The sequence below is a fragment of the Lissotriton vulgaris genome, unplaced genomic scaffold (genome assembly GCF_964263255.1).
Source record: "Lissotriton vulgaris unplaced genomic scaffold, aLisVul1.2 SCAFFOLD_340, whole genome shotgun sequence".
NCBI lineage: Eukaryota > Metazoa > Chordata > Amphibia > Caudata > Salamandridae > Lissotriton > Lissotriton vulgaris.
Window position 1 is genome coordinate 755488 of NW_028249633.1, and position 17220 is coordinate 772707.

General features: G+C 42.0%; 1 protein-coding gene across 1 annotated transcript in view; it reads right to left on the bottom strand.

Moving 5' to 3' along the window:
• Positions 1–17220, bottom strand: part of LOC147663514 (verrucotoxin subunit beta-like) — a 463930-nt gene that overhangs the window by 318627 nt on the left and 128083 nt on the right. The window contains exon 2 of the mRNA XM_086950399.1: positions 3165–5174. Coding sequence (XP_086806525.1) covers positions 3165–5174 — 2010 coding nt within the window. The remainder of the gene's footprint in view (positions 1–3164; positions 5175–17220) is intronic.

Here is a 17220-nt window from a genome sequence, read left to right on the forward strand (position 1 = left end):
AAGGGCCAAGTCCAACAAGGTTGGCAAATTATTTTTACTCATAAAGATTTTTTTAATATTGTTTCTCAAGTGTAAATTTGGGAGGTCATGAAAGGAGTCTATCCTCCCTGTCCTCTTTCCAAGTCGGAAAAACATTTCTTGATAGTTTGTGACTCCAATTGATGTCACAAACCACTAACAAAGCTAACAAACCTGAAGCCTGCTGTGGTAACTAATTTGCAAAGAGGAAGTGGTCCCCTAAGGAGCCATTTCCCTTTTTAGAATTATGTTGGCAACCTCATGAGAAAGAAGATTTCCAAAATGGAAACCTTTATTTTTAAACAGCAGCACTTGTTCCTTTAAGGATCACAGGCTGTTTTTATTTTAAAAAAATCTTTTTTAAGAGTTTTCCATTTGAAGTGCAGTCATAAAGATAGGGGTGTGCTGCCACAATACCCGTGATTATATGCGGATTGGCACCTGCCTAATGAATATTAATCAGGAAGGTTGTTCTACAACCCCCTGCCATTCAGCATTTTGAGAACTGACTGAACAGTACTAAGTATGGACGAAATTAGTGAATTCACGCGAAAGTGAATTTGCGGTCCGCGAAATCCGGGAATTTGTGCGAACTTGCAGATTTTTTTATTTTGGCGTGTTCGCAGGGTTTTTTTTCAGCACGGCTACCCCGAACTTACCCATGAGGTCGTTTTTGGGCGTGACCATCTTGTTCGCGGGAGGAAAACAACTCAGCAAACTCAGAATCAAGGTAAATCAATGCAGTGGGTGTGAGATTGTATTTTTGAAGCGTGAACAAGCAAAAAAAATTTGAGAACTTGCGAATTGTTTGGCAATTTCGTGTGATTCGCGAAACGAGAAATTGCCAAAAATCCCCAAATTTTGCGAGCGGAACGAATTTTCAACCCATGCTTAAACAATACATAAGTCGTTTTGCAAAATACTATTTAATTCTCAGAACGTTTCTCCTGAATTTGTGACCACTTTTTGCATATTAATTAAAATATATCAGGAGCTTAAGTTTCATAAAAAGATGATTGCCAACTATATCCACTCCTTGTTTGCAGTTATTCCTGGTGTTAATTATCTATTTAAATCTACATAACAGATAATAACACAAAATATAAGCTCTTTAGATGCCAGCTGGGTGAAAAAATGAAGTTCTTCTGTTATTAGCACGGCTTCTGGCCAGGTTGTGAATATTGCTGGCTATTTAGCAAGCCTCCTGGTGAACCATTTCTTTTCTATTAGCAAGTCCACCTGCCAAACAGTACATTACTTTAAGCCAGTGGTCGCTAAGTATTCCATTTTATTTTCTATTTGCCAGGCTTCTGATGGAAAAGTATATGATATCTGCTATTTAACCGGTAGTCAGGAAAATAATTAGGCTTATTTGCTATTTGCGTGGCTGCTGGCCAAGGAACAAATAACATCTTCTCTTTCGCCAGCAGTCGGGTAATGAGTGAAGTTTTTTTTTTGTTTGCTTGACTGCTGCCAAGCAGAACTTAAACTCTGCTAATTAGTTAGTGGCAAGGTAAATAGTAAATATACCTTGTTATTTGAATGGCTGCTAGGCAAACAGTGCTGAATCTCTACTACTCAACAGTTGGTTAAACAGTACAATGACAATCTCGCATAATTAGTGAGCGGCGAGTAAAAAGCAAAGTTTATCTGCTATTTTCAAGGCGACCGGCCAAAGAGTAAATCATTTTCTGCTATGTAGCCAGCAGCCAAGTATATAGCAGGGAAAATGTATTATTTTACCAGTGGCCGGCTAAATATTTGCTACCAAAAGTTTGGTTTACATAACCAATGTTGTTACCAAGATTATTTGAACTGTATGGGAAAATTGAAAGGCTGAATCAGCCATCAATTGATCTAGAGTGCTAGTCATATAGTCATATCCTGTATCACCTGCCCACTCTCTGCACTAAGACTGGGAGTCCAAGTATGAGGTAGGAAAGCAGGTACTATCTGGAACTATCAAGAAACCCAGGGGAGTTAGAGGTATATAGACATTATATTCAGAGACTCGGGAGACAGCCTGAGATAGAAGAAGCCATGAGAATTCCAAAACTATAGATGCCTTACAGTGAACAGACACTGAGGAAAACACAGGGCACAGACTGCAAAGGAACGTAGATAAAACCAAAGGAAAGACTGTCATGGAGAGACTAATCCATCACAAAAAACTAAAATGAGGAACTAAAGGATGGTGGGAGCAGAGGCTCAAACAGGAACAAAGAACTCAGGCTGTCAGTTATGTGCATCATACACCGGCATGCTCAGGACACGCCCTGTGGCAGTCCCAAAACACTTCCAAAACATTCTTCTTGCCCCCATCTACAAATGCCATAGTCACCAAGTGCACCTAATCTGTATTGAAACTTTAGTCGGTAACTGGCAACAGGTTTCCTAGTTCAGAATGTCTGCTATTTAATTATAAATACATTGTATGGTTTCTTTACTAACTGTTACTTAATCTCTACTATTTCATCAGTGGCCTGGTAAATATTAAACCTTCTTTGCTATTTGCCTGAGTACATGATCTTTGCCATCTAGTTGTGGCTGGGTTATTTGCTGTTTGCACAGCTGCCATGCAAATAGAACATGGTCTCTGCTATTTAGTCAGAGGCTGGATTAATAGTGAATTTTGTTTTGCTGTTTTCACTTCTGCCGACAAAATTGTACATGGTCTGTGCTATATTGTTGACTTCTGCATAAATAGTGACGTTTCCTTGCTATTTGCACCACCGCCAGGGAAATAGTACATAATATCTGCTATCTAGTCGGCGGACAGGTAAATAGTGAAGTTTCTCTCCTGTCTGCATGGCCACTACTCAAATAGTACATAATCTCTGTTATTCAGCAGCCGCCGTGTAAATTCCTGCAGAATAGCTACTCCCTTTTTTTTTATTCTCATTTGTAAATTTGTATTAAATGAAACAAATAAATAAAATGGAAAATCAGTGAATTGGGTTTGTGCACTTATTTAATTATTGACCTGTGAGAATTATTGGTTCTGTATCTGTGTTTGTTTTGTGTTTAAATTGCTGTTCCACTGTGCTAAGAAAGCCCTGGACAAGGCAACATATCTGAATATGTGAACAGTGTGCATTGTGTACTTGAGGTATGTGAAGTGAGTCAGGTGTACTACAGTTCCTTACCCTCGTCTCTTTTCAAGACGTACTCCTCACTCGCGGCGCTGCTTCCAGTGTCGCCACAGATTGCAGACACTCGGAATCTGTAGGATGATTTGGGGTTCACTCCTCCGATAGTGCAGGTCTCGACCTTCTGTGCAGTCAGTTGCTCCTTCCATGTCTTTGTGTCCGTAGATTCCTCTGTGAATTCCACCTTGTATGCACTTATTCTGGTGCCAGCACCAATGGTGCCAGGCTCCCTCCAGGTGAGGGTGATGTCTCCGGTTCCATTCTGCCGGCCTGTCACCATCTCAGGAGGGCTGCATGGAAGGGTCTTGATCATGTGGGTGTGTTTACTTGGTAAGGTGACCCATCGAGCAGACACCGCTGATTGTCTAAACTGGTACCAGCGGTTAGGACCCAGAACTGTCACGCTGACCCTGTCACTGGTGTCCTCTCCTTCAACGCTGCTCCAGACATCTTCACTCCTGGTCCTGTACTCCACATGGTAGTTCAGCACTGGGTCAGTCCCATCAGGCAGCGGTGCGCAGGTGACCAGCACACTGTCATGAGATATTTGACTTATCTTAGGGGTGTCAGGGCATGGGGGTTGGAATGCTGTGTCTTTAAGAACCCCATGTTCATACAAGTAAATTGAAACTCCTGGATTACTGGGATCACGAATCGAGGACAGAACAAACTGGATCTTCTTGTCTGAGGCATTGAGCCTTGTAAACTCCATGAACTCGTTCACGAGGGCTCTAGATCTTTGGTTCACATTGATATCGTTAAACCACTCTCCAGAGGTTGGGTGGGTGGGTTCCTTCAACTGTTTTGTTGTAAGCCAGTAATTTAATTCTGATAAAAAAGGTTCCTCTTCTCCTAGTGAAGTGAACATGAGTGAGATCACAAGTTCCAATCTGAGATCACGTAACACTTGGTTCATTTCCAACTGAGAAGGTACAACTTTCACTGCCTTTGACTCTGTCAACAAATTTATGTACCCACTGACGAAGTTTACCTCATTCTGTTTTGATTTCATAAATTCAGAAAGTTGTGTGGTACTACATGGGGATTTTTCTTTGGTGATTAAAATGTCCTGTAGTGCACTTTCCTCTTCTCCAGCTCCTCGAACAGCGGGTAGGACTCTAGCAAGGTCTGCTTGGAAGCCCATCCTGTACTGATTGCTGAGATTCATAAATGTTTTTATTCTACTCTTGATGTTGGGGAAATGTACAGCGGCTGGCTGGGTAAGCATGTCATTGCACTCCATTTCAATATCATTTAGGTCTTCCATAGCAGCCTGGACATCTTCAATCACCTTAGAACTGATGCTGCGCACCAGCTGAGGTGCCTTGGAGTCCAACTTGCTCAGTGGGTACAGCCAGACCATTGAAGGTATTGCGTGCTCACCATTTGCCCCTAGGAGTGATGGGAGGCTTTTATAGATATTAATTGCCTCCTCGTAAGTGGAAGGGTTGTTTGGTAAAGCAAAATCCCCGCAAAACGTGCAATTGAACTTTTCAAATTTACTCTTGTCATCCTGCGATATGGTAATGTCTCCTTGCCCTCCAATCGCAACCTTAGGTATTCTATCAACAGCACCCTTTAAATCTCCTTGTATATCCTTCATTTCCTCAGATGAGGACACTTCTCGATCGAACACAAAAAAAGCCTGCGCCCCGTACAGCACAGCAGTGACCACATGGGTTGCCATATCTTGGTCAAATATTTCTGGATAAGAGATATTGTCTCGTCCTAAATGTGTCATGGTCAGTTGTTCAAACCTAGTTGTGGTTGAATATTGTAGGGTCACTCTGGCTTGTTTCTTAGAAGTCTTTGTCTCCTCTAAATATTTTGCTGCCCCTCCCACCTCAACCATCCCCCCCAGGAAACTTGCTTTAAGGGAGGCTGAGATATTGAGGGCAGAGGCTTTGTCTTTGATGGTGTCAGAGGCGATGATTTGAAAATGTGTTCTTGGTTGCGGAATAACACGCACATCATTCTCAATGGTTGTCTTGTCCCATAGAGTAACACCTGAAAAACCAAGAACATGCCTTGTTATTGAGACTACAATAGTACTATGGTTTAGTAATAGATTCCACACTCAAAGTCAAACTAAAAATGCACTTTTTCACCAATCAGTTTCAAGGAGATGGGCACTGGAACAGTCCCTAGAACAGCGATTTTTGACAATTGACATTTTTACTTGATCATCAGGGGTGATTACAGACCTTTCACAGCTGATCAGAATACTTAAAACATCCTAGGAATTTTAGTCAAATTTGTAAAAAGTTTCTTTTTGTGGTGCAACAGTGTGGTCTCAAGGCAAAAATGTAAAACAGGAGTAATAGGAAAGATACCTTCAATCACACTCCAAAGGTGGGCATGGCTTGCATAATGTGATGTAGGACACACCTCAGAAGCTCTGCCCAGATGATCCTGAAGTTGCTAACATTGCTCCACATCCTCCATTCTGAAATGACTGCACCCCCATGAGCCACAATTTCGAGGTGATGTCACTCTTGTGCTTCTGCCAGAGGTGACTCTGCCCAACAAACCAGACTCAGGATTTGTGACAGAGAAGAGGCACCATCTATGACCCTAGGAGCAGCCTCAACCTGGAACCCTGATGTGGAAACGGCACTGTATCTTTAACTTATTACACCACCCAGTCTGCAGAAAGTGACCTCATAGGTGCCCGAAGACACAGTACTCCTTCTTTAAAACCGTCCTTCTGCAAAGGTGCTGGAAGTCATGGTGTAGGAAGTGACCCCAGCATCTCTGTGCTGAAAGGTCTAAACAACCTCTGCTTTTAAACCTACTGTAGTAATTATGCCAAACCAGGTAAGTGCAAGAGCAAGAAGTTTATTGACTGTTCATCTCCACAGCTTCCAGGAACTGCCTTTCCTTGGATTCAAACTACCGCATTCCATTGTCATGACAATAACATCATTGCATCTTAAAGGGAAACTACTACAACATCTCTTTCCTTTCCGTTTATATTACAAGAAAGAAGAAAGCAGGAGAAAGCAGAAAAGAATAAAGGACTAAAGGCGAAAGAAAACAAACAGTACTAGAGAAATGCGAAAAATAGAAGAAACTCAGTTAAAGATTTAACCGATTCGGCAGGACACTTTTCCTATTACTCCTCCATGGAGGAACATATTTCAAAGTAGTACTTTTATTAATAGTGGTCTTCCTTTCGAGGTGAAACAGAAATATTGGTGTTTCCTGGGTCCAAACCCAGGTGTACAACAACTTTCATGGGAATCTTGTAAATTCTGGACAAATTCCACCAATTTTTTTATTTACTCTCACAGCAAAACATGAGGTAACATCCACTTTAACAGGAGGACCAAATTTAGACAACCCCTTGGGAACATTAGGAGGAGACTTAATCCTCGGCCAATCTCCTACAGAAACAGTGGACTTAAATGCACTAGCTTCTGGGTCAATGGGTTGAGAAGAGGAACCAAGACCTCCTCGTGTATGAACAGAAGGTGTTAACAAAGAGTCTCTGTTGTCTTGTCTCCCCTAGCAAATTTACAATAAACCGCACCTTTTCATACAAGCAGGGCACATGTGAAATAAAGCTTCTCTTCCCCTGAGAAGAGAAAAAGGACTTGAATCAGAACCTGCACTCAGTGTAGTGCGCTGTGCCCACAACATACTTTGGACTGCTTCCTTAATGTCAACTCTGGATGAAACAGCCCACTGTACGCACTCAACAAGGATGCGGTTCGGGCGCTCAATAAAACCATTGGCCTGTGGGTGATACAGTGCGAAACATCTGTGAGTGACACCACACTGAACCAGAAAATTAGACATCTCTTTGGAGGTAAACTGTACCCCATTGTCGGACACAATTTCCTTGAGAAAACCTTTCCTGGCAAATAGAGTTTGAAGAAATGTAATGACTTCATTTGAATTGGGATCTGTCATAAAGTGTACCTCCCACCACTTGCTGAAATAATCAGCCACAACCAGCTCAAACTTACATTTGTTAGGAAGCACATTAAAAGGTCCCACAAAGTCAATGGCCAACTTCAACCACAGACTATTTGGTACTTAAACCTGTTGTATTGGGGGTGAAACGATTTTTATACGTTTATCACTAGTAAAACAAGTTATGCAACCTTCCACAATATCAGTGATTTGGCGGTTAATGGAAGGCCACCAATACACACTCCGAATTCTTTTCTTAGTACTTGTTTGTCCCAGGTGTCCCTCATGACCAGCATGAATGAGGTGACTTCTGAGAGACTCAGGAGGAACAAATTTATACCCACGCATGACCATCTCTCCCCCTTCCAAAGTAATTTCATCAGCACCTTTTGCAAACGGGTGAAGATCACTATCTAAGTGTTTTTTCTTTGGCCATCCGGTAACAATAAAATGTTTCACTCTCACAAGTACACAACCAGTCTCCATTGCCAAAAACCAGTCATGTTCATTGAACGTTGCCACACAGCAAACGTCAACTGCAGCAATGAGACACTCTTCATCCACATCATGGTCATAGTCTTCTTTGATAAAGGGCAGAGGGGACCTAGAAAGATAATCAGCTTGTGTGTTGCATCCACAGGCAATATGTGCCACAACAAAATGATATTGCAACAACTTAGAGTTCGACCTTGCGATTCTGGGAGTATGGTCTTTTACAACTCGACCTTCAAGTGAGGGAATGAGAGGCTGTTGATCTGTAAGAAGTTTAAAGGTCTTTCCCCACAAAAAACACTTAAAACGTTCGACAGCCCAGCAACACGCTAACAATTCTCTTTCAATCACCGAGTAATTATTTTCACTGAGACGCAAAGCTCTTGACGCGAACCCTACAGTGTACTCTTTCCCTTCCTTGAATTGAGAAATCATCCCCCCTAAACAATCTAGACTGGCATCCACAGACACTGTGCATTGGAAAAGAGGGTCAAAAGGAGTAAGCATACCGCATGACTCCAATTCTTTTTTTATCTGTACAAATTCTTCTTGACAAGAGTCATTCCAGATAAAGTTCACCTTTTTCTTCAGAAGTTCACGCATGTGAACAGTTTTGGCAACAAAATTAGAAATAAACTTTGTGTAAAATTTGCACAGATCTCGAAATGAAGAGACTTGTTCTTTTGAGACCGGACATGGGGCTTTGGAAATGGCCTCAATGAGACCCTCCCTAGGAACAATTCCGTCACCAGAAATTTGGTGTCCAAGATATTCAATCGACTCAACACAAAAAACACTTTTGAGTTTGTCCGCTACAATCCCCTTGCTTTCTAATCTCTCCAAAACTTTTGCCATGCAACTCCTTGTTCTTTCCAGCTACCAAAATGTTGTCTTGAAAAACAACCGTATCAGCAACACCTTCCAAAACCTTTTCCATGACCCGCTGGAAGACTGAAGCTGCTGAAGCCAAACCAAACGGCATCCTCCTAAACTGAAAGGTGCCAACGGATGAGAGAAAAGCAGTAAGATGCTTGCATGTTGGGTCCAGCTCAACCTGATGATATGCTGATGCGAAATCGATCTTTGAGAAGTACCTCATACCAGCAAACCTTGGAAGGATTTCGTCAATATGGGGTAGGGGATGTGAGTCTATCAGGATCTCTCTATTTAGACTTCGCATGTCAATCCATACCCTAAGGGTACAATTTCTTTTTTGTGCCACCACCAATGGAGATAACCAGAGTGAGGATTTGATCGGTTCGATGACTCCTGACTCAAACATTCTCTTGAGTTCTAATGACAAATCATCCCTTATATTGAAAGGCACATTACACAATTTGTGTTTAACTGGAAGAGCCCCTTCCTTGACTCCAATCAAATGCTTGAATCCTTCGATAGATCTCAGCGACTCTCCAAAGACTTTAGAAAACTTGGTTGACCAATACCCTAAATCCTCACCTTCAGATTGTTAACTCACAAGAAAAACCTGTTCTCCCGCCCCAGGTCTGAGAGTCATACCAATCAACTCCTGATGGTACCAACCAAGAATGTTAAGTCATTTCTTGGCCACGTAAACTTTCCCTTCGATGCACCTGTCTTTAAAAACAAGAGAAGTGACAAAAAACCCAGACAACTCAATTTTCCTCCCTTCATAAGAGACAGGACTTCTATCAGTAGGATTAAGAGGTGTATCCCCCCATGTACTCTCAAACAACTCATCTGTGATCATTGTCATACGTGCCCCTGAATCCACTAGTAGTTGCAAACACTTACCATCTACAAAAACATCCACTATGGGATCAACCCAGCCCTCTGAGTCATCCTTGACCACAACCACTAATTCAGTAAGAGAACTTACAACTTCAGACATAGAATCTTTCTTAGATTCTTCAGAGTACAGAACATTGATACTTCTCCGGAAACCACACACTTTAGCAAAATATTCCTGTTTCCCACATTTCCGACATGATGCATTTTTTGCCAGCCAAACTCTTGAATTAGGGAAATGAGACGGGAAACAACACTTGGTACAGAGATTTCTAGAATAGGAACCCTTTTTTCTGTTCTAGTGTATGTAGACGTAATCCCTTTTTGTTCAGGGTGAGGTTTTACCTAATCTGATTGTGACTTCTCACTCATATCTTTATGTTCCTTAATAGCATTCACAACACTCTTATCGGGTTTAAGCTCCTTTGAGGCTTTTTGAGACAGTTTGATACTCTTTACAATGGTAACCGTCTCTTCAAGAGAAGGATACTTTAAAGTTAGCAATTTCTCTTGGACCTTCTTGTCTCTACAGTGTACCACAATTTGGTCATGAATGAGTTGAGACGTGAAATGTTCAAATTCGCACACTGAAGCTAAAATGCGCAACACTGCTACATACAACACTAAACTCTCATCACTCTCTTGTTCTCTGGTAAAAAAACTTGTGCCTACCAACCACTAGGCTACTTTTCACAACAAATTGTTTCTCCAGCATGGCTACAGCAAGATCATAAACATCTATTTAATCTTCACCCTCAACAATAGCTAGAGGAGGTAAATGTTCTAAGACAGCTTGTCCCTCAAACCCCAGATTGTGTTCTAAAATTAATCAATTCCTTTGAGCGCTAAATTTTGAGCCCCCAATAGCAACTAAATATTTAACGAAAGCTCTATACCATACTTTCCACTTGACTGGTGGATTACCTGGAAGCTGTAAAAAAGGGGGAGGAGGTTGTACATTCTGCATGATCTAGACTGAACAAGCAATATGAATATAAATGTCAGATAAATGCCTGTGGAGAAAAGGAAAGATTAAAATAACACCAAAAGGTATTGTGACAGAGTATAACAAAGTAAATTGCTATATTGTGCAGTACGAAGTAAAATACAGTTTGAGAAAAATAAAATTCAGGTGATGAAGAAAAAGAAATAGCCAACCAATACTGTTGGATTACAATAACGCACACAAAATATGTCACCTATTGGCTTTTGATGAGAAATATGTGCTGACACAATCTTCAAAATAGCACACTTGAAAATTCCATTTAGTTTGCAGTTAACCCAGTCTCCAAACATAGACACAGTGCCTGATACACACAATCATAAAAAATGGTCTAGGCAAACAGAAAAAGTCAACGCAAAGTCACAGCAAGGTACTCGCAGCTAATAAAGTCTCTTTCATTGGTTTACTCACAGCAAGTAAGCGAAATGTCCCAGACGTATTTGTAGCAAACTTAAGGTACAACTTTGCTATTTAAGAAGATCCTTAAGCAGTCAAGCAGAATATTTCCCTCCTCTTACGCTGTAGAAAGATTGACGTACCTTGTACCCAAACAACAGGACGCGCACATTTCCAACAATGGGATAAATCTGCTGCAATGTGCACTCTCTCCTCAAGGACTGGAGACACGCTGACGTGCTTTCTCTCCTCCGACTCGCTGACAAAGATGGGCTGACACACTCCTCTGACGCTCTGGTAACCAAGCAACAGGCGCACTGACGTGCTTTCTCTCCTCTAATGCCGGAGACGCGCTTACTCACTTGGTAACCAAGCAACAGGGCACACACTCTCCTCTATCTCCCACAGAGGATTCTACGACGTCCCCATACAGAGACAAGCACTGGCGTTGCCAATAGGTCTCGCAGTAGGAAAGTTGGAGCTATTGGTTTTGTAAATGACATTTTATATTTATGTTTTGTGATTTACAATGCCAATACTTTTAACTTTAGCATATGTGACACTTTTAGTATTAGTAATGTGACACGTTTTGTATTGCCTTTACTTAGATGTATTGATATTACAATTAACATTGGCTTTTAATGTTTTTTAAATAATTAATACTTAAATAAAAGTGATTGTAATTTTTAATGGCAATAGCTTAAACTTTTGTAAATAACTGTTGTGAAGATTATGTTCAGTGACTAAAATCCAAGAACAGAAGTGAAATATTAACATTTTTTTGTGACATTTGCAATAAAGCTTCAAACATTGAGAGAACATATTTGAACCAGTGATGCTATGGTAGTGCTGAGTGATGCTGTGGTGGTGCTGAGTGATGCTGTGGTGCCCCTGAGCGATGCTGTGGTGGAGCGATAGATAGATAGAGGGCGATGGATAGTTAGACAGAGTGACGGCGATAGATAGATAGACAGAGTGAGGGCGATAGATAGATAGACAGTGAGGGCGATAGATAGAGTGAGGGCGATAGATAGAGTGAGGGCGATAGATAGAGTGAAGGCGATCGATAGATAGACTGATAGAGAGTGAGGGCGATAGAGAGATAGAGTGAGGGCAATAGATAGCTAGAGTGAGGGGAATAGATAGAGGGAGGGCGACAGATGTGTGTGTTTGTGTGTGTGCGGTTGTGTGTGGTTGTGTGTGTAGTTGTTTGAGTGGTTGTATGTGTGAGTGGTTGTATGTGTGGGTGGTTGTATGTGTGAGTGGTTGTATGTGTGGGTGGTTGTATGTGTGAGTGGTTGTATGTGTGAGTGGTTGTATGTGTGAGTGGTTGTATGTGTGAGTGGTTGTATGTGCGAGAAATTAAGCTATTCATATTGTAAATGACAATGCCTTGTATTTATGTTTTAAAAACCAACACGTAAATAAAGGCATTGCCATTTACAATGCCAATAGCTCAAAACTCTCACAACTGCGAGACCTATTGCAATGCAAATCCTTGTTATCTTTGCAGTTTTATATAACGTGACCTCGAGCGGTTTACATGAGGACTAGTTACATTACAGGACACAGAATGTTGAGTTGACGCCGAGACTCGAGCCCAGTGAATCCTCAAATCTGAAGTCGGCAGCTCTGGTCGTTAGGCCACATCCTCTCCCCAATAAAAAATGGTGCGGCTATCGAACAGCCTTACTTTATAAAGTTGTTAAAGCATTTGTAATTATATTTCGCCCTTACTATATGACGCTTGCCATTGCGCTTAGTCAAGTATAAAAGTAAATAAGCCCCCTTCAAATCAGAAGGGTATTTTATGCAAAGGATTCAGGGGTTGCGCCTCTCAACTGGAACTTGAAATACCTACTCCATGATGACCTCCGATTAAAGAAATTACGATAATGTGGTCTCTCTTTTGTTTCCATTTCAGTAAGTGTTCGCTTCAGTCTATATTTTTTTAAACAGTGTTTACTTTGAAGCAGAGCCAATGACATTTCCTGCCCTCTCTGTTTATTTTCCAGGTTTAATCCAATCGCGCCCTGAGCTATCACCTTTTCAGCCAATCAGACGAGGCCCCTGGGTTTGATTTGTCAGGATGATGCAAAACGGAAACAAGGACGTAATGAAGAGAAGCCTAGCACGGGCCTCTGGTGCGGCCATGTTACAGCGGGTGGTGTTCAAAATTAGCAGCTAAGTATTATGGCAGAATCAGAGCGCCATCTTGTGTGGCTTCTATGAGTCTTCCGTTGTGCCAAGAACATGGCCAGAGCTCAGCTGCCGATTTAGGAACTGGAAAAACAGGTTCGAATCTCGGCGACGTCTCAACATTCTGTGATCTTGGGCAACTCGCTTAGTTTCCCCGTCCTTAAAAAAAAAAAAGCACTGGTAAAGCAAACTAGCCAAACGGAAGGAAAAACATACCACACATGGCCTTTGATTATAGCAAGGCAAAACAAGCTTGTATCTTGCCTTTACTTATGTTACGCGCTGTAAACAACGGTTCTGTCCAGAAGGATGCCCAGTCTGCTCCTAATTTATGCCATTTTTGGGGATGGGTTGGGGTGTTTAATTTCTGGATTCAGACTCTGCAGCTGCAGGGTGGGAAACATAAATATTCCCTCAGGGTTTATGAGTTAATTAATGTATCTATAACAAGCTGCCTCACTGATAAGGTTGTACAATTAACAAGTAGCACCTATACAGACCTATAAGTGTCTTCCTGGGCACTGGATTTTCGATGCTGTGGATCACAGCCAAAATCACTCAAACAAGTTCCCAAATGTGAATGTTGAAAAATGTATTTCTTTTATTGTAGAACATAAATCCATGTAAAGATATCAATAATTCTTGACTCTTTGCTCCATGTACTCAATTTCCGGTACTGTGATAAGCATAATCAATAACAATGATGTAAACATCGATTCCCAATGCATTTCGGCATCAGGAGAATATCTATAAGGCAAATCAAATGAAAAGATCTTAACTCTAGGAGAAAATCACTGTAAATGGCCATCACCATGTCTAAAGGACCTCCAACGTATCGTGTCTGTAGAGACTCGGGCGATATGAATATGCGTTTGGATAAAGTAACAAAAAAATAACAAAAAAATACTGGGTTGTTTAAATGTATAAACAGAGTAGTGCAGAGAGATCCAAAACAACAATGTGCATGAGTTTACGATGTCTCTGCTAAAGAAGGAAAAGATAAACGTTCGTGATAGTGAAATTGACCGCGTCGATAACATGCATATTACAAAAAAACTCGACGAGACTCAAATAACAGGGTGACGATGTAATGTGAAAGAGACGCCGTGCACAAAACATGCTATTAATGCTAAAGTGACTGTTAAATATAACAGTCCACGCGATGTGCTGACCGATAAAACGTTCTGAAAGCTCCCAACAGTTGTGGAAAGCAACCGGCGGTCGCACTGCCGTCCATGCAGGTTTGGGTGGCGTGTGACGTATAGTCAGTGGGTGTGGTTTTAACACAGAGCAAGCGTAACGTGTATCCTGGGACTTAAAGGGATACTGATACATAATGTGTGTAAACCAGATAAGTGGAAGCGAACATGCCACGTTGTTATGTGCTTTTGTTTAGTTGTGCAATAAAGTTTAAAATCATAAAGCGGCAAGCAGAACAAGAGCGGCCGGGAAACTGAAAGTACGGCCGGCCACCGGCCAGCCATGAATAATTAGGGGAGGGGAAGCCGCAGAGCACACGCTGGGAGAAGCCCTTTGATGTGGTGGCGGCCGTGAACAAAATGCAATTAGGAGGGAGGGAGGCTGATGCCCGTGCTTGTTTGGTCACGTGATTCTCGTGAACTCGAAGAAAACCGCACCAAAAAGCCCTTGGTTTCACGAGTATTTTGAGCACTTGAATTCTCTCCATTTCCCATTCCTTCGAGACCTAAAAACAGCGCTGTATCACCTTTGCGCCCGGCCAAGCTGAGGTCTAGCTGTTCCGTTCCAGGACCTGCTGGTTCGATAACCGGAGGATAAACGGTATGAAAGGAAGCAGTGTGCCGTCCTCAGTTTCAACCCACGAATGTGCCCCTCTTTAGTATTCGTGATGGGCATCGGCCAGAAAAAAGTACACCGTTTAGCACGATGCTTCTGCGATAAAACAATGCCGACCGCAGCTGTGAAGGCAGGTGTCCCTCGAATGTTATTTTCTTGCACAGCTTGCGAGGCAGTTACATTTGCTCGCAAAATTGCAAGGCCAGTACATTGGAAAAACAAAAAGACTGCAACTTCACATCCTTTTCTCATGTTAATACCCACTAGCCTCACACTCTTACGCTCGCTCTCGCGTTGTAGATCTGGTTATCACTATTAAACAAAATAGGCATCGTAAGCATTATGTATTCAAGCAATGGCAAAGCCAATAGATATATAACATTAATAGGAAAATGGATGTAAATAAACCTAGGCATTCAAAAATGACGTTTATCACGTTTTTCAAGTGTTGGAAGAAAGTAGCAGGACAGGATTGTTTTCTGTATGTAATGAATGCAGGGGATATTAGAGAAACAACTGTTTGACAAACAAGTGTGGTGATAGAACATACTTTTGAGATTTAAAATAGTCCCTCGTTCTTTGCAATGTCACCTATGGGAAGCGGAATGATATACCAGTAAAAATAACAGCAATGCTAAAGTGGTGCCAACCCTGACGTCATGGAACAAGCACAGTAAAATTCCAGCGTGTATTACTGTAACCTTGAACTTTCACTGTAACATGACGGTCACGTAAAAAGTTGGGAGCGCTGAGTAGTCGAGGTGCACTGCACAAAAAGACACATTGGAAAGCAGAGTCATTTCCAATCTCAGCAGAGAGGCCAGTGACTGAATGGGCACAGGGCACGGCAAACTGATCCCCTATTCCCCTACAGCAGGTCCTTCAAGAGCCGGGATGAGGCACGTGACTCACCAAGGGCCATGCAGTCCATAAACATGAGATTATACTCATAAATGGACCGCGCATCTATCAGACGGTAAAGCATAAATAATGCAGGTACCCATCCTCCGCGGAGAATGGCCTCTCTGGCACAATTGACACATTTCACTGTCTGAGGCGAGAGCAGGAGTCCGGCGCTGGAAGCCAAGAAGCTGTTAAATATTTGATACTAACTGCACAATGCGACGGTTCGAAGGCCAGCGAAGGGAGGGGGGATGGTATTTACTAGCCAGCTCGCTCAAAAGAGCAATTTTACCAAATCCAGGCGCAAGGAGGGTGAAGGCGCCTTAGACCAGCCACTGGCTCATTGTGGCTCCAGGGCTGGTACGAGAATGGTTAAACAGCACCAATCTTGGCCATATAGCCCCCAACATATGGATGCAGCGCCTAGACGAGCTCTATGACGTGCAGCGCATGCATAACACCCTGAAGTACATCGGTTGAGGTATAGGAACGCTGGATAAACTCAAATATGCCCATCGGGCAGCAACACTAAACCAGAGAAGAAGACAAGATAACAAAAAGCAAGGCATGGGAAAGACTTGAGAAATATGTGTAATTTGCTTTCACGTATTTGCACATAATGTAAATACGTCATTTAGGGATACATCTTCACGTGAAATGAGTACTTATGTCAATTTTGGAAGGGAGGTTGCATTTCGCCCTTAACATGTATGTGCATTGTTTCAGCCCCGCCATGATTTCATTTAGCAGATCACTGCTGCATATTTACGCGACAGTTTGTAATGGGCAATTTTACACAACAGCAGCGTGTGGCCTTCCCGGGATTATGCGAATTACGCCAGTGTGACTGGCATTACTCCTGCACCTAGCTAATATATTGAGCAAATCTGTTGGACGGGGGATGGGCAACCCTCAGGATGCAGGTCAGGATAAGGCGAGCCCTAAGGCTCGTTTCTGAGCTAAAGTTGTGCAACTACGCAAGCATCCTGGAACTTAAATACATGCAACACTAAAGTTCAACTAAATAAAATCAACATCTCTGCACATAAAGCAGAATCAAACAGCAGAACAAGAATTTTAACACACCAACAACTCGAATTAAACAAAACATTAAAGAGTGAGAGTCAGTGGATACCAACTCATAGTAAACAGGGAGATAGCTCAGTCCGTTAATGCACACCTGAACAGCAGTACTTTTGCTGGTGTCAACAGATGCCAAAATTTGACCGCATAACTAACCGGAAAAACATCACCACTCACTTAGAAACAGAAAACACACTACTACTCATATGTGACATTAGGCCTGCCAGAGAGAGCTGTCGACTCTGGAACTGCGGAACCAGGTTCGAGTCCTGGCATCAGCTCAACATGCTGTGATTCTGGGCACATCACTTAAACTCCCCAGGTTTCTAAAAAAAAAAACTGATACTGATTTAAAGGCTTTAATGCTCTTGGGGCAAGTTTGCGATATATAAAAAAAAGTTGTATTACCACTTAAACAGAAAAAACACACCAACACTCATTTAAACAGAAAATGCACTCCAGCTTGCATGCAAATAG